The 27018-nt window shown below is 37.9% G+C and overlaps 2 protein-coding genes across 3 annotated transcripts; both read left to right on the top strand.

Annotated features, from left to right (window-relative positions):
* Nucleotides 1-1686: 1686 nt before the first annotated feature.
* Nucleotides 1687-8783, top strand: ogfod1 (2-oxoglutarate and iron-dependent oxygenase domain containing 1). The gene is made up of 13 exons (XM_079664200.1): nt 1687-1999; nt 2947-3092; nt 3183-3229; nt 4664-4764; nt 4885-5001; nt 5083-5174; nt 5261-5389; nt 6812-6925; nt 7011-7090; nt 7208-7446; nt 7605-7733; nt 7891-7949; nt 8598-8783. The coding sequence occupies exons 1-13, from the start codon at nt 1837-1839 to the stop codon at nt 8757-8759; spliced, it is 1578 nt and encodes a 525-aa protein (XP_079520326.1). The 5' UTR covers nt 1687-1836; the 3' UTR covers nt 8760-8783.
* A 133-nt stretch (nt 8784-8916) lies between these two features.
* tradd (tnfrsf1a-associated via death domain) lies at nt 8917-24638 on the top strand. Of its 2 annotated transcripts, XM_079664201.1 has the most exons (6): nt 8917-9436; nt 9798-9937; nt 17063-17219; nt 18064-18344; nt 19235-19382; nt 23811-24638. In XM_079664201.1, the coding sequence occupies exons 3-6, from the start codon at nt 17066-17068 to the stop codon at nt 24107-24109; spliced, it is 882 nt and encodes a 293-aa protein (XP_079520327.1). In that variant the 5' UTR covers nt 8917-9436; nt 9798-9937; nt 17063-17065; the 3' UTR covers nt 24110-24638. The 2 variants fall into 2 exon arrangements, with proteins under 2 accessions (XP_079520327.1, XP_079520328.1); XM_079664202.1 differs by lacking the exons at nt 8917-9436; nt 9798-9937 and adding an exon at nt 10048-10196.
* The last annotated feature ends 2380 nt before the right edge of the window (nt 24639-27018 follow it).

Here is a 27018-nt window from a genome sequence, read left to right as displayed (position 1 = left end):
TGAGACAGTAGTGGCGGAAGATTTGAAAATAGTATGTTTTTGGGAAACAGTATGCATACATTTGAATGATACACAAGGTTTTTTAAGAGTTTGAAAATAGATGTTTTGATAAAGTTGATGTTCTTAAACACTGCCCCCATCAACCTATAATTATTCAGGAATTAATGTTTTTTTATTCTTCGTTCTCCACGGAGGCATGTGAACGTTTTCTTCAAGAATTCAAGATAATCGCAGTGAGTAATTGATGTAGGCTTCCAGTGTTCATTTTAAGGGTGAAGTGTTCCTTGGAGTTTCCTTGTTTTTATACAACCACTGTTACTCAATAAAACTTAGTGTTTATCCTTAAGAATAAATGCATAAAACATCTATTTTAAATCTGGATTCGGTTTAATTATTTTTTTTGAAGTCTTCTCGTCTGCCTTTGCTACGGCTCACTCATCAACAATGACTTCAAACTCCACAGGTTACATTTAACAGAGAAGAAAATATATAAAAGAGGGAAAAAATCTCAATGCCATGATTGTGCAAATTGTCTCTTAAACATGAACTGAAATTGAATAATTATCATTTTATAGGTTCAACTTAATTTACAACTAACTTGAGTGTGTACTTGAGTACGTCTGGCTGTCTCTATGAGTGCAGTCCTTTGTGAGTGAAGATGAGAAACAATGTGGAGAAAAAAACGTTCCTCTTTAGCTCAACTTTCACAAAAGAAAGCTTGTCATGTTGGGTATATTTGCATTTCACGGGGGTGTTTATACTGAAAAAACATATGCATGACATTTTCATGTCATGCATATGTTTTTTTCTATTTATTTTGTAGTCTTTTTTAATCTTTAGAAACTGCAAGTGTTTTTAGTCTGTATTCCAGTTTACTAAGAATCAGATTTTATGTTTCTTCTAAGGAGGCCCAAGTTTGATTAAACAAACTACATCCTGTTGTTTGAACCTGTAACAATGCTGTGTTTTTCTTTCTTTTTAATAAAAAGTCCTTTTGAGTATGTTTTTGTTGTAGGTACAAAGAGCAACTGAGTCGCTGAATGATAGTTATTTATGTTTAAAAGAAATAATGTTAATTCTGGCAAAATATTATTTAAAAAATCCCATCATTTAAAAAAAGAAACATAGCCATGTCGTAAAACATTGTTTTTGTCCGCACATTTCAATTACATTTTTTTTAGCTGTGTTATTCTTTAATGGCTTTGTGATAATGCACACAGTTTAGACTTGATTGGGGGAATTGTCTTGCATCAAGGTGAACGAACTGAACTGAACATAAAAAGTTAAACAATACAGTCGTTAAAGAATATTATATATATCTTTGAGATTTAACAAAACTCTCCATTTGCAAAGCAAGAATGCACTTGAGAGTATTTACATATCTAAACGTAAACAATCAGAAAATGTTCTGTAATACATGTAGCATGAACTGAGAATACTCAGGTGAAGTGCAAGTAACTCAAAATTGTACTTGAGCAAATGTACTTTGCTACTACCCATCACTGACTAGGTGGTACCATAAAATGCAATAAGGCAGCAGAAAGTAAATAAACATTCAAATTATTAATTAAATAAATTATAGATAATTTTAATATATATTTGTGAGCATTACACATAATTTAAAACCATAACAAACAAATAAAGTGCAATTTTAAACGTCTGATATACAACGCTGCCTGACAGTCTGAGTTCAGGGCAAAATCACCCACGCGTTTTCACGTCATTTACCAGCGACGCCCTGGAAAATCTTGCACGCGCCAGTCGTGTTTTCTTTGTAGTCTGTCCTCTTTTATAAAGCTTGTCATACCTGCATGTTTATCTAGTTCACACTCTATAATGGCGTCTAAACGCCGGCCGGGGGAGAGTGTGAAGCCGGAGAAGAAGAGGAAGAGGAAGAGGAGTTGTGAGGAACCAGCGGAACTCTGCTCAGTGTTGGAAGACCAGCAGGTGAAGCAGACTGTCAGGGAGGCGTGGGGCCAGAAGACTGCCTGCACCCAGGGTCAGTGATACAGAAATACACCAGACAGACAGACAGACAGGCAGACAGTCTGCATTCATTTGATCTGTGTCATGTGCTACAAACGGCGGTGCAATGAATCGGAACTTATTTGTGTATTTGATGGGACATTGCAAATGGTCCTAGTCCCAATGCAGCATAAAACCAATGTACTGTACAGATGGTTTATAACTATTTCTCACGTCTAAGTCTTGTCCCTAGTTTGGCTTTTTAGATGCAGTAGAGTCAAAATATACAGCTCTTAATGTCACACAACAACAATAAACTACTCATTGTATTAACAACATTACCTCAAGTAATGTACCGTGTTACAATTCGCAGTACTTGAGTACTTAACTTGAGTATTTCCTATTCCATGCTACTTTATACTTCTTCTTCACTACAATACAGAAGTAAATATTGTACCTTTTACCAATACAGAAACCCCTTTGACCCTTTTAGTTACTTTTCAAAATCAGATTATCTTTACACAATTTTTAAAATAGAATTATGAATGATGATTATATATTATAGTTTTAGCAACCCAAAACATATTCGTGCTATCTTTACTAGCTGCACCATGAAGGACTGAACAAATAAATGCATTTCATTATAATCATTCTGCATAAGATTCTTTGTTTGGCTATAACATATTTATCTTTATGAATATTGAATAATGTTAAATATTCAGCAACAACTGTTAACGTGAATACATGTTGCAAAAATCACTGGGCTTTCTTGGATGTCAACCCAATCCAGTGGTAAAAAGGCAATTGCTGTGGGTAAAAAACTTTGAAAAAATGTATGCTATTTGGAGTAAAGCTATAACAATTGTCAATTAATTTAATATCTCTCTCATATCAATTTATGAAGAAAATCCATGACATGACTGGAATGTCAGAGGCATGTTATTTGTCAACATCTCACACACTTTTTTGTTTGCTCTGCAGGGGATCTGGAGTTGGACCACCACCCTTTCCCTCACTGCATCATCAGGAACTTCCTCAGCAGCGAGAGCTTCGTGGAGAACCTGCAGAGAGAACTGCTGCAGCTCAACTTCCACGAGAAGTCCAACGATCTGTACAAATTTAAACAGGTGTCCATCAAACTAACCTTCTGAATGGTTTATTTCTGAGGCTTTGTGTTGTCGCCCTATAACCTTCGCCTTGTTGTTGCTCCCACGCAGTCAGATGACCTAAAGAAGAGAACAGAGCCACACATCGCAGGACTGAGGTAAACAAAGAACTTGTGTTCTTGTGTTTGCATATTTTACTAAAGTCATGTCTTATTGCCAGAAGCCATTATTAAACCACCAAACCAACAATAATAGATCTGTAGTTGTGTTTAAAGCACATTTTACTTATTGCTTATCCTTTTTAATGACATTTTTCAAACGATTGACCAACCTCTCTCTAAAGCTTGGTTAAGTGTTTAGTTTGTTACTTAGTTTTGCACTTACTTTTCAAACGTTCTTCTTTAGTTTGTTTGTTTCTTTAAACTTTACTGATGGTACATCCTGAGTGGTCAGCTCAAATCGTCAGAGCTATTTTTAGTTGCCTCTGATCTTAGCTTTCATTGTGGTATCATGTGCAACACATGAGATCCAAGCATACTTTTAGCCTCTAAAACCTTATAAACAAAAGAGAACATGTTGCTGTCATTTCTTCTAGTATTCAACAGGGCAGTTTTATTTTATAACACAATACGATGCTAGAACAAATCAATTTGAACTTTTGACAGAACTGTTAAAAAGAGAACAAGAAATTGATATATGAAACATTAAGTTTAGTAATTGTGCAGAGAATGAAATAAAACAGACAATTGAGATGGATACATTATTCTTAGAGCTCTGATGAGGGTATTACAAATTCTGTATTTGTTCTCAGTGATAGACATGTTGGTGGTTATGTGTCCGCTCCACCAGGTGGAGCCAGAGATCGCATCTGCCTTGTAAATAATAAATGTCCTTTATTAAGTGCTGTTGATTCTGTTAATATTAACATGTGGCATTTCAGACTGTAGATTTAACTCTGTGTGAAATGCACTCAGCAGCAATTACTCTCAGGTGATCCGTCTGAGCCTGTTTCATATTCAGTCTGGTACCAGTGCTCAATACAAGGGTAGCACTGTAAATTATATCCACAGTAATAATGTTGGGGCTTTCAAACAAATGACTGGAAAAAAAGATGTAATTGAATAATTATGGAGCAGCAAAAGCCGCCTAACCTGCCAAGAAGTCCAGAGTTTGAACCTAGTCCAAGAAAAAATAAATCTCAGTGCATAAATCAAGGCAAATGAGCAGGGTGTCAACATTTATTTTATTACTATTATGACATGTTTAAAGTGAAAGATTGCAACATGTCATTTATTCTAAAAACGTATTTATGATTATATACAGTACATTGCTACACACCTTCTGAAGGGACTCAGCCCTTGGGAGTAAATACCATAATTAAATACACAATAACGGCCTCCTCTTGTGATCATCTATTATTTATGTCACAACAAAATGTCACGGTGGGTTTGAGCAGCTGAACAATCTGGCTGTGGGGTGAGGCTGCAAAATGTCTCATCTTATACCAGGTTAAAGGTACAGCCCCATCAGTAAAAACAGGATCATAAAACGACATTTAAATATAAATAAAAAGGTTCCTGTGTGTCTTTCAGGTCAGCACTGTTTGGGCGTTTCCGCTCCTGGCTGGGGGAAGTGTTGGGGGTAGAGCTGGAGGACACAGTGGATATTTCTTGTGCCAAATATGAATACACAGGTGAGCTTTGATTTAAATCAAGGACTGCTTTAGATTTAGGCTCTTTTGATAAGATTAGTGATGACTAATCTCCTGTGAGTTATCATTTATTCCCCATATGTAACACTCTCTTCTCTCCAGATGTTCTTCTGTGTCATGACGATGAGTTGGAGGGGAGGCGTGTTGCCTTCATCCTGTATCTCGTGCCTCCGTGGGAGGACAGCGACGGAGGAACCCTCGATCTTTACACCACAGACAGTTAGTGTCTCACTTTGTGTGTGCACTTCTGTGCGTTTATACAAGTGAAGTCTTTTAAAATCTCTCCTTCTTTGTCATTAGGTAATTTCCAACCGGAGAGCATAGTGAAGTCACTCGTACCCTCTTTGAACACACTCGTCCTCTTTGAAGTTTCTCCAGTCTCCTTTCACCAAGTAAAAATATCCGTTCCTGTCTTTTTTTAAATCACTGCTGCTGCAAAGCTTGATTGCAGATTGATAAACGTGTCGTGTTTGTCCAGGTGTCAGAGGTTTTGACAGAGGACAAGTGTCGTCTGTCTCTGAGCGGCTGGTTTCACGGGCCCTCTTTGGAGCGTCCTCCTCGCCACATAGAGGCCCCTGTCCCACGGAGCCTACACTTACCCAGAGACGTAAGTTTGGTCAAACATGAACACTATCTTAATAAGAATAGTTTAAGATTTGAGGGGATACACTTAGTTGCTTTCTTGCCAAGATAAGAAGATTGTTTTGAAGCTTCAGGCAGTTATCTTGTCTTTAAATGAAATGACTGGAAACAGCATGCTTGTTTCAAAGGCAACACAATACACTAACCAGCAACTCTAAATCAAACGTACCAACATGTTACATCATTTAATGTCTTGGGGGTAAAAAAAGCATGTTTCTGTTTTGCTTTCGACTAATTCCTGGCCACTAACCTCCTAACTCGGAGCAAATCGTCTCCTGGCTTCAACTTTATTATTTTAAGGCAAAAAACAAGTTATCAAGTATCATACAGATAATCTGGGAAAACAGCAGTAACAAGCACATTACTTTTATTGTATTATAAATAACGTCCAATGCTGCTCAGAGTAATCTCAGTCCATGCTCTTCTGCCAGAGGCACGTGATCTCTCCCTCTCTCATCAACACATCTCCCTAGCGACAGACAGGCACAGACAGGCAGGAAACAATTAATAAAACATACAAATAGGTCGCCCCTGGTAAAGCGGGCACCTAATATACTCTGGCTCATTCCTTACCACAGCAACCCAGGATATGAGCAGACTGCAGCCTTTTGTCCTCCCCTTTCTCCCCCTTTCCCGGTCTCACTCTCTTTGTAGCCAAGCCCAAAACATGTCTATAAAAAACAGGAATAGTTCAAATACAGTAGTGTGAATGTGCAGCAAATAAGTTGTAGAAATAAAAGAAAATAATTCATCCTGTAGGAGACCTTCCTGATGCAGTTATTTTATCTTGACTACCTTAATGGCATCAGATTATTAAAGACTCTTTATTAGGTTCTGGTTGGACTTTTTTGACCCTATATCGACTGCCAAGTTTATTCATATGGAAATGAATGTGCTATGACATCGCCAATATGCAAATGAGAGTATCTTGCCATCTGGGCATGTGTTTCCCACTGATTGCAGAAATGCATATTGAAAGAGAGCTATAGGAAATCAATCTAAACGCCAATGGTTGTTTCATTATATACAGCCATCAAATTGTGTGTCAACATTACTTCATGATCATTTATACCAAAAAACGACTTGAACAGATGCAAGTGTCAATCTTATCATCAGAATCTGAAGATCAGTTTGCCAAAATGTCCGACGATCCCTTCCACAGACCGCCTGAGTCCTGCTGACGTGTGTGTGTGTGTGTGTGTGTGTGTGTGTGTGTGTGTGTGTGTGTGTGTGTGTGTGTGTGTGTGTGTGTGTGTGTGTGTGTGTGTGTGTGTGTGTGTGTGTGTGTGTGTGTGTGTGTGTGTGTGTGTGTGTGTGTGTGTGTGTGTGTGTGTGTGTGTGTGTGTGTGTGTGTGTGTGTGTGTGTGTGTGTGTGTGTGTACTTCAGGAAACACTGCTGATGGAATGGGTCAATCCAATGTACATGGACATCTCCTACCAAGAGCAGATCCAGGAGGAGTTTGAGGAGAACTCTGAAATTCAACTCAAAGATTTTCTCCAAGTATTTTCTCACTCTTTTTTTGTTTTAGTTTTTGCATGGCCTGTGTCTGCTGGTTGCTTTTGTCTGACGATGTGTCTGTCCTCAGGAGGAGAAGTTCAGGGAGGTGAGGGAAGCCCTGCGACTCTCTCAGATTCAGTGGACGAAGAGAGGTCCGCCTAATAAGAGGTAGGACATGTTTCAGAGATAGATGCACCTTAATTGAGTCCATGAATAGATAATAGGTGGTATAAACTATAAAAGGAACATAATAGAATTGCAGGTGCTGTATTTGTGTGCTCTCAGGTGCTATGAAGCAGCCTCTCTGGACACTCTGCCTCAGTGTTTGAGTGAATGTTTGGAGCTGCTTCGTTCAGAAGCTTTCTTCCTGCTCCTCTCCAACTTCACCGGCCTTCGATTGCACTACCTGTGTCCTGCCGATGATGAGGATGAAGATGAAGATGAAGAGAAAAAGGACATACAGGATGGAGAAGCCACGGGGTCTTCATCCGAACCATCATCAGCAAATACGAGCAGAGAGAAAGGTGAGTGTGTCAGTGTGAGCCTTTTCATCTGTGTCGAATTGGGTTTTTTCTTTCAACAATAAAAAGGCAGGAAAGGATTACAACATTTTAAACTGTAACACATTTCAGGTCAGTGTATATATGAACAAAGCCAATGCTTTGACCTCTGTATTCTTTAGAGCCGAGCATACCTGTGTGTTGTGGTGAAGTGCGTCGATGGGCTCCTGGCGGATACACACTGTTGCATGATGCAGAAGCAGCGCAGGCAGAGTACGCTCTGGATCTTGTATTACCTTTCTGTGGGGCAGGTGAGTCTACACACACACACACACACACACACACACACACACACACACACACACACACACACACACACACACACACACACACACACACACACACACACACAGAGACTTGAAGGGCATGTCGATCAATCTTGTGAATTTTATAAACGTTCTTTCCTAGACTGGCAGTCAGAGTTTGGGGGCTTCACGTGTTATGTTGCTAACGAAGAGGATGAGGAGGTGAGTGCTGATTGGGCTGCCTTAACTTTTTTGTTTGTGTGCCAAATAAAGAAGGTGTTGCAGGCTACAGTAAAGAAAATGGACAGTTTTCAAAAAGCTACACTGCAGGAAAATCTAGACCAAAAAACCCCATGTGCCATAGAAAAAAAAAATCAATCAAAATGACTGTGTGTGGCAACACTAGTAAACACTTGGTTTTAGTGTTAGTTTATTGCTGTTCCCAAATATCACAAAACATATTTCTGTGTCTGCTTCTCTTTAATTAATTGTTTTACTTTGAAACTGACCCTGCACATGGCCCAAGTGCATACTTAAAACCTTGTCTATTATATTAAGATGTCACTAACAGAATAAGGGGAAATGGTAAAATAGTAGTGTTTGTGCAAAGAGGTACACAGAGATATTTTCATTAAATGTATTCAACATTTGCTGTTTAAATGAGTATATGCCACGTACTACGAGCAATCTATTATTAATATGCTCAAGACATAATATTTATGTATTTAAAATATCAAGGGGTATTTTTAAACAGGACAATGCGCTGCAGTTGGCCCTCGGCCGTTGTTCGGCCACCCCAGTTATAAAGTGTAATTACATATGTGTGGGCGTGTTGTTATAATAATTGTATTGGTTCCTTCCTCATCGCAGCTCCTGACAGTTTATCCAGAGGATAACTCCCTCGCCCTGGTCTACAGAGACAAAGAAACCCTCAAATTTGTCAAACATGTCAACCACAAAAGCTTGTCTGAGTCTGGTGACAGTTCTACCCACAGAGCTTTTTATGACTTCTCTTTTGTGTATTATGAATAAATATATATATATTTTATAACTATCTATTGTGTCTCTTGACATCTTTGTGTCATCTTCCTAAAATGTAGTGTACATGTTTAACACAAACAGTAACATGTGTACAGATTCACAGGTGCTGCCTTTCTTCTTGGGAGCTATTTGGGTTTAGTGTTTTGAACAACATTTTTATTTTATTAAAATCATTTATTGATATTAAAGAGTGGTCAAAACAAACTACAAGGTGACATAACCTTTTACACCAATTATTACTCGCTCTTATTTATAAATGACAGGTTGTGAGCTAAAAAAGGTTAACCTCACATCAGTGAGAAGATAAGGGAGTGTAGATGAGACAAGACGGCTCTAATATTAAACTAAATTGTTAAACATGAGACAAGTCAATGAATGTGAAAAAACATATTTTTAATGTAGTTTATAATGTACATGTAAAGAGTTTGGTTAATTTAGGTAACTGTGGGTTGAATTAAGTTGTGTATGCTAAAAACTTGGGGCTTGAGATTGAAAATAGTGTTAATGAAAAGAGAAAGATACTCATATCAGAATAAAAAAAACTGTAAAAACGTATGTCTTTTTGCGTCTCTTCTTGTTTTGTTCCTTTTAATAGTTGTTGTCTGTCCCTTTGTAATTTGTCAGATAAAGACCGTGGGACAACAGGTGGCCCATTTAATCCATTCATGGTTAGTACTCAATTTCCTATTTATTACATTTTGCTTATTTGTTATAAATGATTTGAATGGTCAAGATTATTAATCTTAAAGACAAAAAGCATATGTACAGTATGAAATTATCAGCATAGTGTTTCCTAGATTACACTACCACTGATTTGGTCCCTGAAGCTCCAAACACTTCCTGTCCTAGATTACTCATTATTTATGATCGACATTACTTTGACCAGTTAGAATAATGATTATATTACAGTCGAAAAGAATAATAATAGAGAACATATCATTTTAAACCATATGTAACATGTTTTGCCCAACATATGCACAAATAACAACAATAAAAAATACTTCCTTCCTGTCATGATTTTTTCCCCAGGCAGCTTGTTGTTGATTTCCACCAATCAGAGCGTCCCTTTACCCCCCCTCAGCCAATGGGAGGCCAGGACGTGTGTGACGCATCAGTGGGTATGATCCAGCAGGAGGAAGCGTTATCGAACAATATAACAAAGTTTTAAGGTAAGTTTGTTTCTACATTTTAAAAATGCTTTACTTTACAGTAAATCTAAAAGATGATACATTAGAAACTATACATGCCTGACCCCGTGTCCTGTGGCCGTAAAGTGAACACTAAAGCAGCTTGTTAGGTCGCACCGTGGTTGAGGTTTTACGGCAGTTTTGTCTACTGTACGTGAGGTCCACAAACACGAACTTCTTTCATGTTTTTAACTTTTACACACACCTTTTGAGACTTTAAAACGGACCTTTCCTGACTACGGTGGGTTAAATCGAGCTCTTAGGCTGCATCATAATTCTTCATAACAAAGATGTAGACGTTTTTGGCCATACTTGACAGGAAATTCACGTACAAAATATGCATGCAAACTGTGGGAAAATAGTATGTCCAGAAAATATAATTCAGCATTAATTGGATTGGTTATTGATACGGAGCCATCCTTAAGCTTTAGTAAAAAGTATCCTACATGTACTCAAGTTGGCTACTGTAGCTTAGTATCATTTTGAGGTACTTTTTAATATTTCTATTTGCTGCTACTTTCTATCTCTACCCACTACATCTTAGTGGGAAATATTGTATTTGTTGCTCCATTACATTTATTTGACAGCTGTACTACTTAATAATAAACATGTAGTTAATTATTCATATGAAAGACAAATCAATGAATAGATTATGATTAAACTATTCAGCAGTATATCAAGTAATTCAAATGAGCTCCACCAGCTGCAACACAAAAGTGATGAACACTTGAACTTAATATATATATTATTATGAAATTTGCCAGTCTTCAAAATGAGTACTTTACCGTTTGTCCTTTTACTTTAGTAAACATTTGAATGCAGGACTTTCACTACTAGTACAGTAAACTACACTTTGGAATTAGTCTTGTATGTTTTGTTAAATATCTGAGTACCTTTTCCCCACCATCCCTATGTTCCCAGCATCATATGTTTTCATATAAATTAACATTAAATTAGGGACTATCTTTAAAGAAAAATAAAGAGAGATGGATGTTTAAACGGCAGTGTCAATGTTCTTCTTTGCCACTGTGGAAAGGTTCTACATGAGCTTTTAAAAGGAAATATTTCACTTATAGCTGCAACGATAAAATGACTGATCGACAGAAAAGTAATTGCCAAGTTTTTAAATAAATGATAAACGGTTGAAGTACTGTAGCTTTTCATACAAAAAATTGTGGAAAGTGCTGAATATTCTTGTTTATGTATTGTCTTTTAATTTGTATTGTACAATGCCATGTCTTGTTATGCTTCTGCAACACAAACATTTCCCAAATTGGGATCAAGAAAGTACTATCTTATCTCTTATCTCTTATCTTATCTTATTAAAACACAGGCTTATTTTTCCGAGGCTGCTGAAGCCACATCTTTTCATTTTTTTCCTGTTGACAAATGATCTCTGCAGCTTTATCACCTAAACAAGTTATATAGGGTCTTTGCTATAATTCATCTTTGTGTTTACCTTCTCGGTTAATTTGCAATTTCCAAAATGGATGCTTCCTTTCTCTGTTTGTTTTGTCGATAATCACACTGTAAGAGAGCATCTCTATGCGGCAAGTATTGACATGCGGAACTCTAATCAATAAGTATTTCTTTGACAATCAGTATATCCCTGTGAGTAGGGATTCAACACAGATTTGATTATTATAAACATGTATTTAAAGTATACATCAAGCTTAGTGCTGTAATCCTCAGAAGACCTTTTTCCCAACTTTAACCTGATCATATGTTTATGAATGCAAGTGTTCACATTACAGAGCAACTCTTCTATATGATGAGAGTTGTTTTTGTGAGGGTTGAACATATGTATGGTACTATCTATCCTGATGCTACAGGGCACCTGATTTAAACTGGCACTGTCTCTTGGTCGGGAAGGATCATTGTCACTGAACTATCTCTTTATTGTAATGAAATATCTAATGTGTGTAAGGATAGTCCGCGTGTGTGGTTCTGAAACAAATATGAAGGAAATGATATCCAGCATATTGTAGAACAGCAGATGGAACGGTCCTGCCTTTTCATTCATCTGCATTTTTTTAAACAAGATGTACAAGTACTGTGCAGTGATGCAATACAATTACACTATTTTGACATTTCATTCAAAACAGTGTTTAAACCCTCTGAATAAGGAAGGCATCCGATGCTTGGGCAGAAATCATGCAGTCAAACTGAAAGCTCCTGGGTTTTTTCAGGGCCTTATTTATATTTACATTGAATACACATTAAAGTGCAAGAAGTGTAATCAATAGAAAAGGTAATTCTTTAAATGTTTCAAAACTTGGTATTCAGAAGTTTACTGTCAACACAAGATGTGTGTTTTTGATTACATATGCATGTTTTTGATTTTAATGTGCCTGGGTTTGATTTCTTAATAGAGTTAAGTCGATAATGAAATACTTCATTGCCAATGATATTATGATATAATTAATTGTTGTGTATGTTAAACTAATATATTATTTTACCATTACAAATATATTGTGTCAATCAAAGAAGGGAGCATACCAATTATGGATGGGAACGATTATTAGAATATTCAAAATTATTCAGGTATATGAGAATATGAGAATATGAGTTATGAATATCTTCATTGTAATCTTTTTTTTTTTTTTTTTTGGAGAGTTGCCTAAGTTGATATGATCGAATGGAATAATTCAATGTATAAGACAGTGCCATAGCTAAGTGTGTTACTTACTTCACTCGCGTTTATGTCCAAATCCATCAGATCTAGTTCTAGCTAATGACATGGCTGCTGCCCCTCCCTACACGCAGATCACGCAGACTCAAACCTCATCTTATGCCCAACTTCCAGCTGAGAGTGTCTTCTCTACAGCTGGCCTGATTGTGAATCGCCTCCGCACCCGCCTCTCCCCTGAGCATGTAGACATGCTCACATTCTTAAACAAGAATGAGTATTGAATAGCTGCATTTTGTGCATTGGCCGTTATAGGTTGTTGATCTCTGTTGTAATAGGGTTACGTTACCCTAACCCTTTATACTGTTCGTGTATGATCCCTCTTTAATTTAAAAAACAAGTTATGTTTTAAGCATGAAAGCTGTAGGCCTATAGGCTAGCTGTCAACTGTTCAAACTATGGTCACCAGTTCAATACATTTGACACATTTGACTTGGTTTCTATATTAATTTGAACATGTATTTAAATGTTTCCCACATTATTATTTGTTTATAGGATATGTACATTTCGGCTAATCGGTTAACCGTTTCTTTGGGGGTCGAATATTTGAATATACATTTGCTTTCAAATTCCCATCCCTAATACCAATCCATACTCTTTTATATTCATCAGTCAGTCTTTAGGCATTTTTCACTTTTTCATAAGTCATCCATTACTCCCATCTACCATCAGAAACCTTTCCTTTAACTATGAGACGTTTTTGGGGACTTTTCTGTTTCGTATCGTTGTTAATTTATTGTTTTAAAGTGTCTGACTGTTAGTCAGAAGCAAAGCAATTTGAACATTGGGATCTGGGAAATTACGGTGAGCATTTCTCTACATATTTATAGAATAAATGATTTATCTTAAAGACAATCTTGAGATCTGCAGGTCAATTAGCTTCAGCTTTAAAGCCTCAAAGACACCAAAACATAACAGACCCAAACAAGAATCATCGATATTTATTTCACCTAAACGTCAGACGAGATGTCCAGGGAATACTAGAGGTTGGCTTTTGGCTGCAAAAAGCGAAATGATGTATTTTAAGCTCCTGATGATCACTTAATCCTCATACAGCTGCACAGTACACTTCCTGAGAACTGGTAGATAGGATCTCTCATAATTACATACTGGCTAAGTTGTGGAGATTCCTGTGGACCCAGCAGCCAAGCATACTGTGTATTAGTGGAGTATGAGGACACATAATCCAGCTCAGAGGATGCTCTTTCCACGCTCTGCAGGGAGACAACACCAAGAGGGAGCCACAGTGGTTCATTTAGAGTACACAAGCGAGGGGGCTGCGCTGGGGGAGGGGAGGACTGAGATTAAACATGTTTTTATGTAATGAGGGTTTCAAAAGGAGGCTGGGGTAAAAAAGGTTGAAGTGGAGTGGGGCCACAACAAGCAGCGGGACCACTGAGACTGAGTGGATTTAACTCCAGGAGGAAAGATGTTCCTGTCTCTTATAGAGTGGTGCTTCGCTCTTCACTAGTGTGACGGTATCCTTTGCCTTATGCGAAAGGAGAAGTATATTAAGCATTTCCTAATGCCTTGAATGTATATCATCTGATAGGAATGATGTCGAGACAATATACATTTGTTTATCACCATAATTTTGTTAATTGAATTGTTTAGTTATGCATATTATAAAGTTAAAACAAATTAAAATCACAATGCACTGATGGGATACCACTAACCACGATTCAATTCACAATAATACAAAATAACGCATTTCCACATCTGAAGTCAAAAACATGGTTTTTTCATGCATGGTCAAATTTAAATGTGTGCTTGGAGAAAGATAGAGATCATCCAAACCATTTTTAAAAATTAATAAATCTTTATTCTGAAGGTTTGTGAGACTGACCGTTGAGCGGCCCGACCAAGCAAGGAGGCAGAGGCAGAACGTCCAAAAATATAACCCGGTGTGGGCATTTATTAAAACATTACACACAGCCTCAATCCTGCTGCTGCTGCTGTTTCACGTGAGCCCAGCCTGCAGCCACCAGGATCTCACACACACTACCACTCTCAAGACACAGCACCTAAATACACACACACTAACAAGACACAGGTGATGGGGGAGCAATTAGACACAGGTGATGGGAGGAGCAAACACAGGGCACCAGGTGAACACAATCGGATAATCAGCAGGAGGGAACACAGAGACGACTGGAAACAACAGACAAGATGAGGGGTGAACACTTATATAATTAATGCCATTTAATAAATAGCAGTAACGGCGTCTCGTCGTTACAAGGTTATTATAGAGGGCGGATGATCATAAATCATTCATAGTAGGTTTATATCATGTGTTACACCTACAAACATGGAGATCAATTATTATTTGAATGCAAATTGACAGTGCAAAATGAAAACAATCCTTTCGACCCAGCCTTATCTAAGGTTTAGATTTCTTACTGTAGGATAATGCCTTGTTTGCCTATGAATACATATCATTTAATAACTCTTTCATTAAAAAAGTGATTGTGTAACGTAAATAGTCATCTGGGGGAGTTTCATAGTGATATATTATTAAAAAGTTTTCCCCTGGAGTTTCTCGCTTTAAGAATCGTTAATCTTTGCTTGAAAATGACTTAAAGCGTGTACTCTAACATATTAAAAACACTATCTGATTCTTTCAAAACTCAATATAATTGCATATTAAAATGTAATACTTAGTTTTGTTCTACAAAAAACAAACTAGCTGTCACACAACTGTAAAAATATTGAATGTAATCATGAATATTGTAAATTGCTACCTCTCTAATCCCTAGTCAGTGGTGATTTAGCAGGGTTTAGTTTTATTCAGGTCTTATGATGTCATCATATGAAATGGTTTTTGTATAATGAAACAATAGCCCGTTCTCAACCATCTGTAAAGGCAACATCACAAACAGTCACTTGGACTGAAGTCAAATCTCTTCATCCGTTACATACTTTTTTTAAATCACTTCAATTCACTTAAAACATTTTTTACAGGAAATCTCTGTTGACTCTTGATGTTCTTGTTGTTTCTTCTTCTCCTCCTCCCTTTTGTTCTTATTATCATTATTCATATATATATATATATATATATATATTTTGGGAGACATGAAACACTCTTTAATGGTCACACATGCAGAGCACACAGCACACACAGTGAAATGTGTTCTCTGCTCTAAACCCATCCTAGTACCAGGAGTCTAGTACTAGGAGCAGTGGGCAGCTATTGTACAGCGCCCGGGGAGCAATAGGGGCAGGGGTGTGTCCGGTGCCTTGCTCAAGGGCACCACGGCAGGGCAGGAGGTGAACTGGGACCTCTCCAAGTAGAAGTCCACACTCCATATTTAGGTCTGGTCGGGGAATTGAACCGGCGACCCTACAGCTCCCAGTCCAAGCCCCTACTGACTGAGCCACCGCCTGACATATTATTATTTTTCAACAGTCATACGGATGTAGCAAATCTTCACAGAGAAAGAAAATACTTTGTCTAGTTCACAGACTGCATGATCGATATTAAAATAGAAATAAAAAAAAAAGACATTTTCACATAATCACTAATACACTGAAGGATAAATAGTAATGGAGGAAATGGAGGATAATATTTCATGGGCATAAAGAGCATGTTGGTTTCTCTCTGAAAGCCCTGAAACATGCACCTGGTGATCTGAAAGCTGCTAACTGCTTAAGAATGAATTACAGCATTGATTAACACGCTGATTACTTTTTAGATTAATTATAGTTTGTTCTACAAAATGTGTAAGTCCAAGGCCATGTATTTAAAGTTCTTGTTTTGTCAGTCCAAAGACATACACTTTAGTATTCTATAATACTTAAGAGGCTGAACAAAGCATTTCATAGATTTTCTCTCATGAAAGATATTAATTTAATGATTAATCCATGATCAATATACTTCGATGAATCTGTTTAGACCACATGCTATTTGATAGAACAACTTGTACATTCCTCAGGGTTTTCTCTTTGAACCTATTTGAAGTTGCTGTTTTACATCATTCTTGTTGATACAGTTAACACAGATGTTGGGGAGAGCTGCAGAGATACGACAGGAGTACACGTGTTACCCAGTTAGTGGCGTTGTGAGCGATGTGTAGAAGAGGACCGCGTCCAAAACTAAGTGGAGATAATGACTTCCTCCTCCAGGATACCTTAAAGCAGCTTTAAGTGCCTTTGCAAACTCGTGTTGACATCAGACAGAGGATCTTTGGATGTTGTTTACTCATCTGTGTGTGTGTGTGTGTGTGTGTGTGTGTGTGTGTGTGTGTGTGTGTGTGTGTGTGTGTGTGTGTGTGTGTGTGTGTGTGTGTGTGTGTGTGTGTGTGTGTGTGTGTGTGTGTGTGTGTGTGTGTGTGTGTGTGTGTGTGTGTGTGTGTGTGTGTGTGTGTGTGTGTGTGTGTGTGTGTGTGTGTGTGTGTGTGTGTGTGTGTGTGTGTGTGTAGAGGATGGCAGACCAGAATGGGCACCGTGGGCAGTGGACAGGATGTGCCGTCATCTTTCTGCAGTCGCTCTGCCCCGCTGTGGACCTGCTCTCTCTCTACAAGGACCGAGAGCAGGGGAAGTTCATCGTCTTCAAAGTCATCAAGCTGACACTCACAGGTGAGCGCAACAGTGGAGAGGGTGGATTAGGCAGGTCAGTTTAACAGCTAAGGTGGATCAATACAGGAACCTACAGTTGTTTCATGCACATATTGAGAGTTTGGGCTATTTTGATTCCATAACATACATTTCTTTAGTGGAAAAGTTCCTCCAAAACACACATTTAGCGGTTTGTTTTGATACACCTTTATCCATTTGGGTCTGTAGATTTCTATTAGATCAACCACAAGTTGGCATTAGATGACGCCTCATTTGCATATTTATACCTAAAGTTTCAGACATGTAAAAAAAGCAATAATTATATTAAGTGTAAACAATCAACAAGGGAAACTTCTTAATAAATTAAATATGTTCAACGCATTCTCCTGTAGTATCTGATCAAATGTAGGGATTTTACTAAACATATCTTGATTGCCGTTTCTCAAAATGAGTTCCTTTCACACTCAGAGCCAGAAAGCTCCTTTTTTGCAGCTTTTACTTGAACCAAACAAACAGTTTTATTTATACCTATATTCAGACGTATAGCCTGATTTTATTTTGTTAATAACACTTTTTTGTTATGGCATTCACCTGTATATTGTGGTTAAGTCAAAACCCTCTCTGTAAAACACTTCAACTATGTCAGCAAAATTGAGCTTTATCCAATGTTCAGAAGTCTTTTCCAGAAATGTTCGCAAACTAGCACATATTTAGCAAGTTGATGCGCATGTCCATAATATACCTTATCTTTTCCTACTATAGTCTCATGGTGATTTATAGTATTTATATTTTCCTGTAATGTCTGCCCTAAAACACTATATTTGTTGGATATCACATTCTAATAATCAGTATTTCCTGTGTTCAGATTCAGCTGGAGGTCTGGGAGGTTATGAGATACTGAAGGTCCATGAGGCCGACCCCTTCCTCGGGGTAGAGGTGAAGTTCGATGACGCGGCCGCCTGTCTGCAGTTCCTGGAGAGTTACAGCTCCGGGGCGGTGCGCGAGTCGCTCTGTCAGCACGCCGGCCGGCTGCTGAGCCTCACTCAGGAGATCACCGTGGAGACGCAGCTGAAGGCCAGCACACACATCCTGGACCTGTGCCTGGACAAGCTGGAGCTGTGCCTGCAGCACATCCACCTGTCAAAGGTAACAACCCATGGCTCTGTTTGTCTCTGGTGACGTAGAGAGGCCCAAAAGGCAGTTTTCAGCCTCTCAAATATGGAGATGTATTGCTCCTTCCTTTATTAGATCATTTTAAAATGAAAATATTTGTACAAAGCATTTAAAGACAACCCCCTTTGACATTTAGAAACTGAGATAGACCTTCTTCACAATTTTTCTGACATTTTATAGATCAACCAATAATGGATAGAAAATAATACTACCTTCAGCGCTAATGCTCAGTATAAAAATAAATAAAGTAGTTGCTGATTAGTCGTGTTTATTTTTATTTCTTGAGCGACACATGTCAGCTTTATATGCTTACCAAATCTTATTAAAAAATATATTTGTAGTTCACGTTACTCACCAGGTAACCACTTTGACCGATAACGACTATTCTTTGTGTTTGACCTTACCCTTGTTAAGGTTTTGAAGATACCTATTCCCCTAAATTCCTACCCGCTCTCTATATTTTTAAACACCCTTTGCAAACAGTTTTACATATATTATTTGAAAGCATATCAGTAGTAAAAGGTACATCGGTCGGTTGGTAATAATCAGATGTATTTACAGTTCATAAAGCTCTTGATACTGGCTGATATGGGCTTGGCGTGTTTAAATCGACACGTAAGTAATAAATGCAACTACAAAGTTTTGGTTTTGGTTTACATTTAAATCTTTCCGCATGTTGTGTATTATTTCTGGTTTATATATCAAGTTTCATGAAAGAGAGGTATGGCGTGAGGCAGAGAACAACAGAGGAGTTGGCAGGCTGTACACTCACTCATATAAAGTATGTGTTGCGCTCAGAGAGTTCATCTAAACGTTCTCATCCCTTTTATCCACTTAAAGTGACCTTTGTCATTTTGCTGCAGCCGGAGCGCCTGCGCGACGAGGAGATCGAGCGCCTGGAGCAGCAGCTGCAGTCCCAGGCCCTCGGCCCCGTCCCACAGCCCCCCCCCATCGCACAGGACGAGGGGCCCGTCCCCAGCAACTGCTTCAAGTTTCAGAACAAAGTGTTTGGTAAGTCTTTTGTTTGTCTGCTAACTCTAACCCTAACCCTCTGCCTCAAAGAGGTCGTGATAAACACCAGGGCTTTCACACTCAATGATTATCGTGGCCGAAATAATTCATCATGAAGATTTTGTCGCTATATCTGTAGAAATAAAAACCAGCAATCACAAACTTAAATGTGCCATATTGTCTCTGTTTTGGGCAATTGAATTAGACTCAAAATACGAGTGTAAGTATAGAGTCAGTAAGGCTAACTGAATAAAATCGTGCAAAAATAAATAACATTTCAATTGCAACAAAATAAAGGTGATATCTGTGCTGGAAATATTATTTATCTAGTCTTACGCTATAATAAAAAAATATATATATCTTGGTTATCGCAACAACCGTAGTAGAGATGAAAACATTATTTATATCAGCTAATATGGAAGCATAATGCATCCACTCAGAAAATGTTGCAATTTTTCCCCTGAATGAACAAGATTATTATCTCAGAATATTGGAAAAAGTTTTCATGGTTCATAAAATAATCTGCTTTGTTTTTCCGAATGAGCGTCTTTCTGAAATCGGAAAAAAAGATTTGCGCTCAAATTCGTGGAAAAAAACATGTCATGCCTGTTTAGTTTAATCCAGTTTTATTTTGGTTTAGGAGAATGGGAGACAGATGTATATGTAGTATACTTCTTTGTATTATATTGACCCAGTACTTCAAATCACAAAGTGCTGTTATAGGCCTTTTAGCAGCTGCCACCAAACTCCACACAGGTAAAAGCTTAAAAACATTCAAACGTTCTCAGTATTCGTAAATAATAATTACACATTTTTCTCCCTCAAGTGAATGCATAATGCTAAAGAGACTTTGTTCTCGGTGACTGGTTCCCTTTTAATATCAGAGTCACCAGCAGCACACGGTTCATTGACATGGTGAAGAAATCATGCGGGCAATTTAAATCACCGTACGATGCACATGAATTTAAATCATTTCTATAGCATACCATAAGTCAGGGGCGCCCAACCAGTCGATCGCGAGATGTGTCTAAAAATAGAACAACAATATTCAGTTTTATCGTTAATGTCCGATAAGATAATCTTCCTGTGCCAGAATAATGCACTTGAATGCATCAAAGCTTTTTGATTGGTGTGACCCCATGTGTCGGGCGTGGCTGGTGGGCAGTGGGCACTAGTTCGCTGACGTTGTCCGTGGCAACAGGAGTGACAGTCCGCACACACAAGACCGCAATTATGGCAGAAGCAAAAAAGCCCGAAATATATAATTTTCACTCCGAGTGGGAGGTTGATTATTGTTGTATCTATTCCAATTCAAAGTCCATCTGTCTCATCTGCAATGCGAGCGTGGCTTTATCGAAGAAGGGTAATTTAGGAGCGGCATTTCAAAACGTGCACAGAGGGACCTGAAAGAACAGCGAAATGCACAGCAGTCCATTTTCACCAGGCCTAACAACAAGAGCAAGGCTGCTACCATAGCATCTTATCGTGTCAGTCACGTTCTTGAGAAACACATGAAGTATTTCAAAGACGGCGAAGTTGTGAAAGAAGTATTCCTGGAGGCTGCCGACGCGCTTTTTGGGGACAGTAAAAATAACAGTAGCATTTCAACAGGTTTTTGATATAATAAAAACTCAAGTTAGATACCGTTATTAATCAGCTGTAAGTTTTAGTTTGTTTGAACTTATTCATTATAATTATTGTACAAAATGGTATAAGAATGCAAACATTAAGATCTGTTCTGTTTACATTGATTATAGTCTATTATCAATTCAGGTTAAGAAACTAGTGTTGCTTGCATCCTATTTGAAAGGCATTTCTTTTTATACTCTAATAAAATGAAACAAAAAAGGGTTTGATTCGATTAATTTTGTCTTTTTTATTGCACTTTGGCAGCAGATTCCTGTGTAGCTTCAGATCTGAGTTGTCTTATTAGTAAGCCTAGTTTATACTTTTGTAGCAACACTATTTATATATAATGGCAAAGAAAGAGTTCAGTCTTTTCTTTTTTTCCTGTGTCCTATGTGGCAGCACTGTTCAATGTTTCTTGAACACATTACCCACTGTTGTATGTGACGTGTGAATAAACTCCAACTCTGTATCAACAACACTGTTGTGTAACTTCAGTTAAATACTTGTATGTGTGTAGATTAGAAAGAGGTAAGATAAAGGATCTGCAGTGTTTTATGAAGTATTCATCGTACAAAGGTCAGTTTTATTCAAGTAGAAGTGTGTATTTACCTGGTAATAGGCTGTCAGTAATGGCTACGCCTCTCTATTTGGACTGGTCGATCTCGGCAGACTGGCAACTTTAAAAGTAGCTCTCGGTTCAAAAAAGGTTGGGCACCCCTGCCGACAAGTCATTGATTTCTTATTTTCCGTGCAGCCATTTGTTTCAGTCCATTCAACAACCGGTTAAAGAGAATATAATAAACCTGCTTGTGATGTATAATCCATGAGAGTGTAGATATTTCTTACAAAGACTGAGTCACTGCTGCATCGAACACTCTGTGGTTTGAATTGTCTTTAGACTTGTCTGTGTGTTCATGCTTCAGCAGCTGAGACATGTTGGGTTGCAGTCAGAAAGTGAATGTTATCTTTACATCGAACACAGACAGCATATGAAGTCAGTCTCTCTAATCCAACCTTTTATAAACTGACGCTCAGTCCATGGGAGGAGATTAGTGCCAGCAGATAATGCATTTGAATCACATTGATATGAAATTGTCGACCTCATATTGAACTGTTAAATTAACGTTAACTGATGAGACACTTCAGTGTCTTGAAAGTTAATTTGATTTTCTATTTAAGTTAATTAAAGGTTTGATTCCAGTTGATGTAAATGTGGATTCAGCGCTCTGTGCATCGGGGACTCCCTGAGTGCCTCCACCAGCACGGGATGACCCCGTTTAGTAGATTGAATAATGACAATGGATTTCATAGTGGATAAAAGACATTTGAAAGAAAAGATTATTTTGAACTAATTGATGAATTTCTTTGCTAGATGTTCAAATGTATGCAGTCCAGATGCTTTTCTCGTAGTGTTTAGTAAATGCTGGTATATGAAAGCAACATACATTCTTTAAGCTTTAAGTATCAAGCTGTGAAACTCGCTCAGTGTTGTGAGTAAAATTAGGAGAATATTAAACCTCAGAGGGATGCTGAAACAAAAACAGAGCTGCTCCCATGAACATGTTCTCCTGGGCTTTTTAATTTATGTTAGATGTTTTTAATGAGGAAAAATGCTACCACTGATATTTACAGACAGTAAAAGCTGAAACAAATGATGGTTCAGTATTCAATCGGACACATTTAGATAAAATGACTTTGGGTAATGTGAAAGGTTTTTCTTGTAGTAATTCAAGTAAGAAGTTACTTAGTTAAAATTACAAAAATATTATTATCGTATCAAGAGTAGACACACACACACACACACACACACACACACACACACACACACACACACACACACACACACACGCGCAGTATCCAGTGTTGTATAATGATACATTTAATATTATTTCGCTTTTATTACTTACACATACATATAAGAAAATGTAGGCCTGTAGTTAGACAATTTCAAATACTTTGTATAGTATAGACAGAGAGACAGACAGACAGACAGACAGACAGACAGACAGACAGACAGACAGACAGACAGACACAGACAGATACTTTATTGATCCCAAATTGGGAAATTCTTGTGTTACAGGAGCAGCAATATATTTTATTCATAAGTATAGACATAATAAAATAAAAAAAGAAACAGCACATTTTTAAATATAAACATATCTGTAGTAGAAAAACATATATCACAAATAATACACAATATAAAATATTCCAAATAAAAATTATCTATAAAAGAACAAGCAAACCCCCCGCAGTAACAGAAATATCGATTAATACTCCAGAGCAGAGACATAGCAGTACAAGGTGATATGCAAATTGTGTGCTAAAAGCATGTAAACAGTGACTCATAACTATTTTTGTCAAAAAATAGGTTGTGAAGTGGAGTAAACAGTATAAAACATACAGTAGAAGAATTAAGTTAAGAGTTAAAAGAGAGTGAATAATTCATTTACTTTGGACAGGTAACACACACGACTCCAATGCTACCTTTAAAAAAACGAATTGGAAAGGGATAACATTTGGGGATATATGTTTTGTTAACAATTTGTATCTCTCTACAAGTGTCAAAAAAAACCAGACAACCAACACCAGTTTAATGCCTCAAAGCAGGATACCTAGCAACAGCTCCTAATGACGACAGCATGGATAATGTAATGTCCTGTTAGGTTAAAGGGCAAGTCTGTGCATTGTTTTCCAGAAATGTTTACTGACACATGCATATGCCTGCAAACCAAAAGTGTATGTAATGAAAATAAAGCGCTGTTTACAGTAATGTCTCTTACTTTATCTTTGACCCGTCAGAGGACAGGATGCTGACGGCGGCAGATGTCCAGAGCTTTTCTAACGGAGTGGGCCGCCACTGGAAGCTGGTGGGGCGAGCGCTGGGGAAGAGCTGCCGGGCGCTGAAGAGTCCCGCCATCGACAACCTGGCCTACGAGTACGAGAGAGAAGGGCTGTATGAGCAAGCCTATCAGCTGCTCAGCCGCTTCATCCAGGCGGAGGGGAGAGCGGCCAAGCTCAGCCAGCTGGTCCGAGCACTGGAGGACTGCAAACTCACCAGCCTGGCTGAAAATATTCTGGACATTCAGCCACGAGAGTAACTCTGTGTGCTGCAGTTACAAGTCGAGAAAACTGAGGGGTGACAGGTCCTCTCTGCACGAGGAGGCGCTGACTCTGCTTTGATATACAGTGTGTTTGTTCTTGACTGACTGCCTGTTATTCAATCATTCCCAAGTGTGTGTGTGTGAGAGTTTGTGTGTGTGTGTGTGTGTGTGCGTGTGTGTGTGTGGGTGTGGGTGTGTGTGTTTCAGACAGGATACCAAAACCTCTGTGAGAATTGATCCAAATCTTTATTTGCTTTTTCAATAATTAGTTTTTTTTAATTTAGACTAAATAATCTTTCATCACTGTTTGAATGTACTTTGCTGTCATGAGTTTAATGCACTGTTCCAAACTATTTTTCTCTGCTTTAAAGTCAATTCACAGAGGAAACAATCCAAAACTGAAGCTTGGTGATTTTTTTTTAGAAAATCGGTGCGTACAAATTAAATGGTTGTAAAAAAAAAAAACTTTAAAAAAATGGTCATGTTTCTGTTTGATGCATTAGTGTAATTAAAACTGAAAATATAATTTTGTCAAAATTCCCTCAGGTATAATTTAGTGTTAATCCTAACTCCCTGTCACACACACACACACACACACACACACACACACACACACACACACACACACACACACGCGCACACACGCACACGCACACGCACACGTACACGCACACACGCAGAAGCTCATATGATTAAACTGTGCTGATCACTTATGTTGTTGCTGAATGTGTGTGCTCGTGTTGTAGGAGCTTCAGGGCAAAGAGGTGGAGGTTGGTGTGTGTGTGTGTGTGTGTGTGTGTGTGTGTGTGTGTGTGTGTGTGTGTGTGTGTGTGTGTGTGTGTGTGTGTGTGTGTGTGTGTGTGTGTGTGTGTGTGTGTGTGTGTGTGTGTGTGTGTGTGTGTGTGTGTGTGTGTGTGTGTGTGTGTGTGTGTGTGTGTGTGTGTGTGTGTGTGTGTGTGTGTGTGTGTGTGTGCGTGTTGGACGTTGTATCTCAGAAGAAATTCACTGATGGATGAAGTCTCTTCAGGTTGAGCTCTTCTGCTGGTTTCTATTCAGGGTCCACTATAAAAGCCCAACCCCCCTTTTTACTCCACTTGACCATCCATCCAGATGTGATGTGTGGATTAGAAGCTTTTATCACACACAAACACTCCTTACTGCTATATGTTACAGCCACATCCCCCAACATAGGCCGCTTTATAAGTTATGATAAATCCACACGCCTCACTGTATGTCTGCTGTTATCAGGAGGTTATGTCCTCGGTAATATTCATGACATATAGACGTGTTTACACACATTAGAGCTGTCAGATATCAGATTTTCACTGCACTATTATTGTGGCTAAAGTCATTCATGATATTCACCTCATTGAGATGAAAAAAATGCGTTTAGTCAAAATGTATCTTTAACTTTGTCTATTTAGCATTTGTCTCTTTTTATGTAAGGAGATCGAGTCTGTAAACAAAAAAAGGTCCACAAAAAGAACAACTGCACTCCCACAATTGATACGAATTATACTTGGTTTCAGTATTCGTTATAATAACCTCATCATTTAATATTAAATGCATTCTCTGAATGGAGCCATTCTTTTGATACCTATAAAGATATTTTGCTGATAATACTTTGAATCTTATTTACTTTTACTTGTGTACTTTACTTAAGCAGGCCTACAGTTTGAGGAACTGGTGCGTTAAGTATTTCCATTTTATTCTGTTACTTTGCAGATCAAGCTATTATAAACAAAACATATGATGATAAAATAAAATACAAAGATATACGCAGTATCAGTTCTTTTACCTTTGATACTTAAAGTTCATTCTACTGGTTGAACATACTTTAGTATTTAGTATTACTTAGGAAAATGAATGAAACCTTCCCCATTTGTTTTTACTAAAGCTAAATACAAATGATTCCCCAGAAGAAAAGCTCTTTTGATTTAATTTATGACTAAATACTTGTGACTCATTGTTAATGGGTAAAACATACATTGATTTTGATGACCCAGTGGTTTTGATAAACATCGATACCATGCACGATTGACCTTTATTGAGTAAAGATTCACCTTGTATTTTTGTACTGTATATCTTTTCTACAATAGATCATCTGACTATTTTACTATACACTAATAACTAACTAAAAAACTAAAACACAGACCAGTTTATCTTCGTTGAACCCTGTCATTGTCATTGCAATGTAAATATGGATAGTGTACAATAAATAAATGCAAATTTCCATCTGTTGACATGAAACGATATGAAAACGATCATTTCAAATGAATTAAAAGCCTGCACCTATATGACATACAAAAACGTAATGACAACATGACTGTATTTCAACCATTTTTTAAACATTAGTTTTAAAGTGGCTTGTAACATCTTTTTTTTAACAAGGGTGTTATTATTTTTTAACAATTGAGGCTAAAAACCAAGACAAAACCCAGTTATAATATGGGATGGGCACATCAAATTTGGGAAGTAAATTTGATTGTTGTAGTTATGTGTCATGAAAATATTATGACATTATTGAAATCATTCTTTTTAACTATATGGCAAAGCACAGTTCTGCAACAGTATCACAAATGGTATTGTCAGATGATTCTTTCAGATGGGGGGGGGGGGGGGGCACAGGTGGGTCCAACCTCTAACACTTGCCCCCTGCTGCCGCCCCCTAGAACCGCCCATTGCAATTTGCATAGCATTACATCCGTGTCTAATACGGTGATATTGGTATTTATTTAGGCGTTTTAATTTCAACAAAAGCACATTTTGCACTAATAGCAAGAGACAAGAGGGCAGCATTTGCCATTAAACTCTTTCATTTGAATAATCTGCTATACAGGACGTGATTAAAACCCCGGCTGCTCTGACGTAAGCGTTTAGGTGAGTCTCGCGCAGCCTGCACTGAT

Source organism: Notothenia rossii (assembly GCF_949606895.1).
Source record: "Notothenia rossii genome assembly, chromosome: 2".
NCBI classification, from domain to species: Eukaryota; Metazoa; Chordata; class Actinopteri; order Perciformes; family Nototheniidae; genus Notothenia; species Notothenia rossii.
This window is presented reverse-complemented; position numbering and strand designations above follow the sequence as displayed.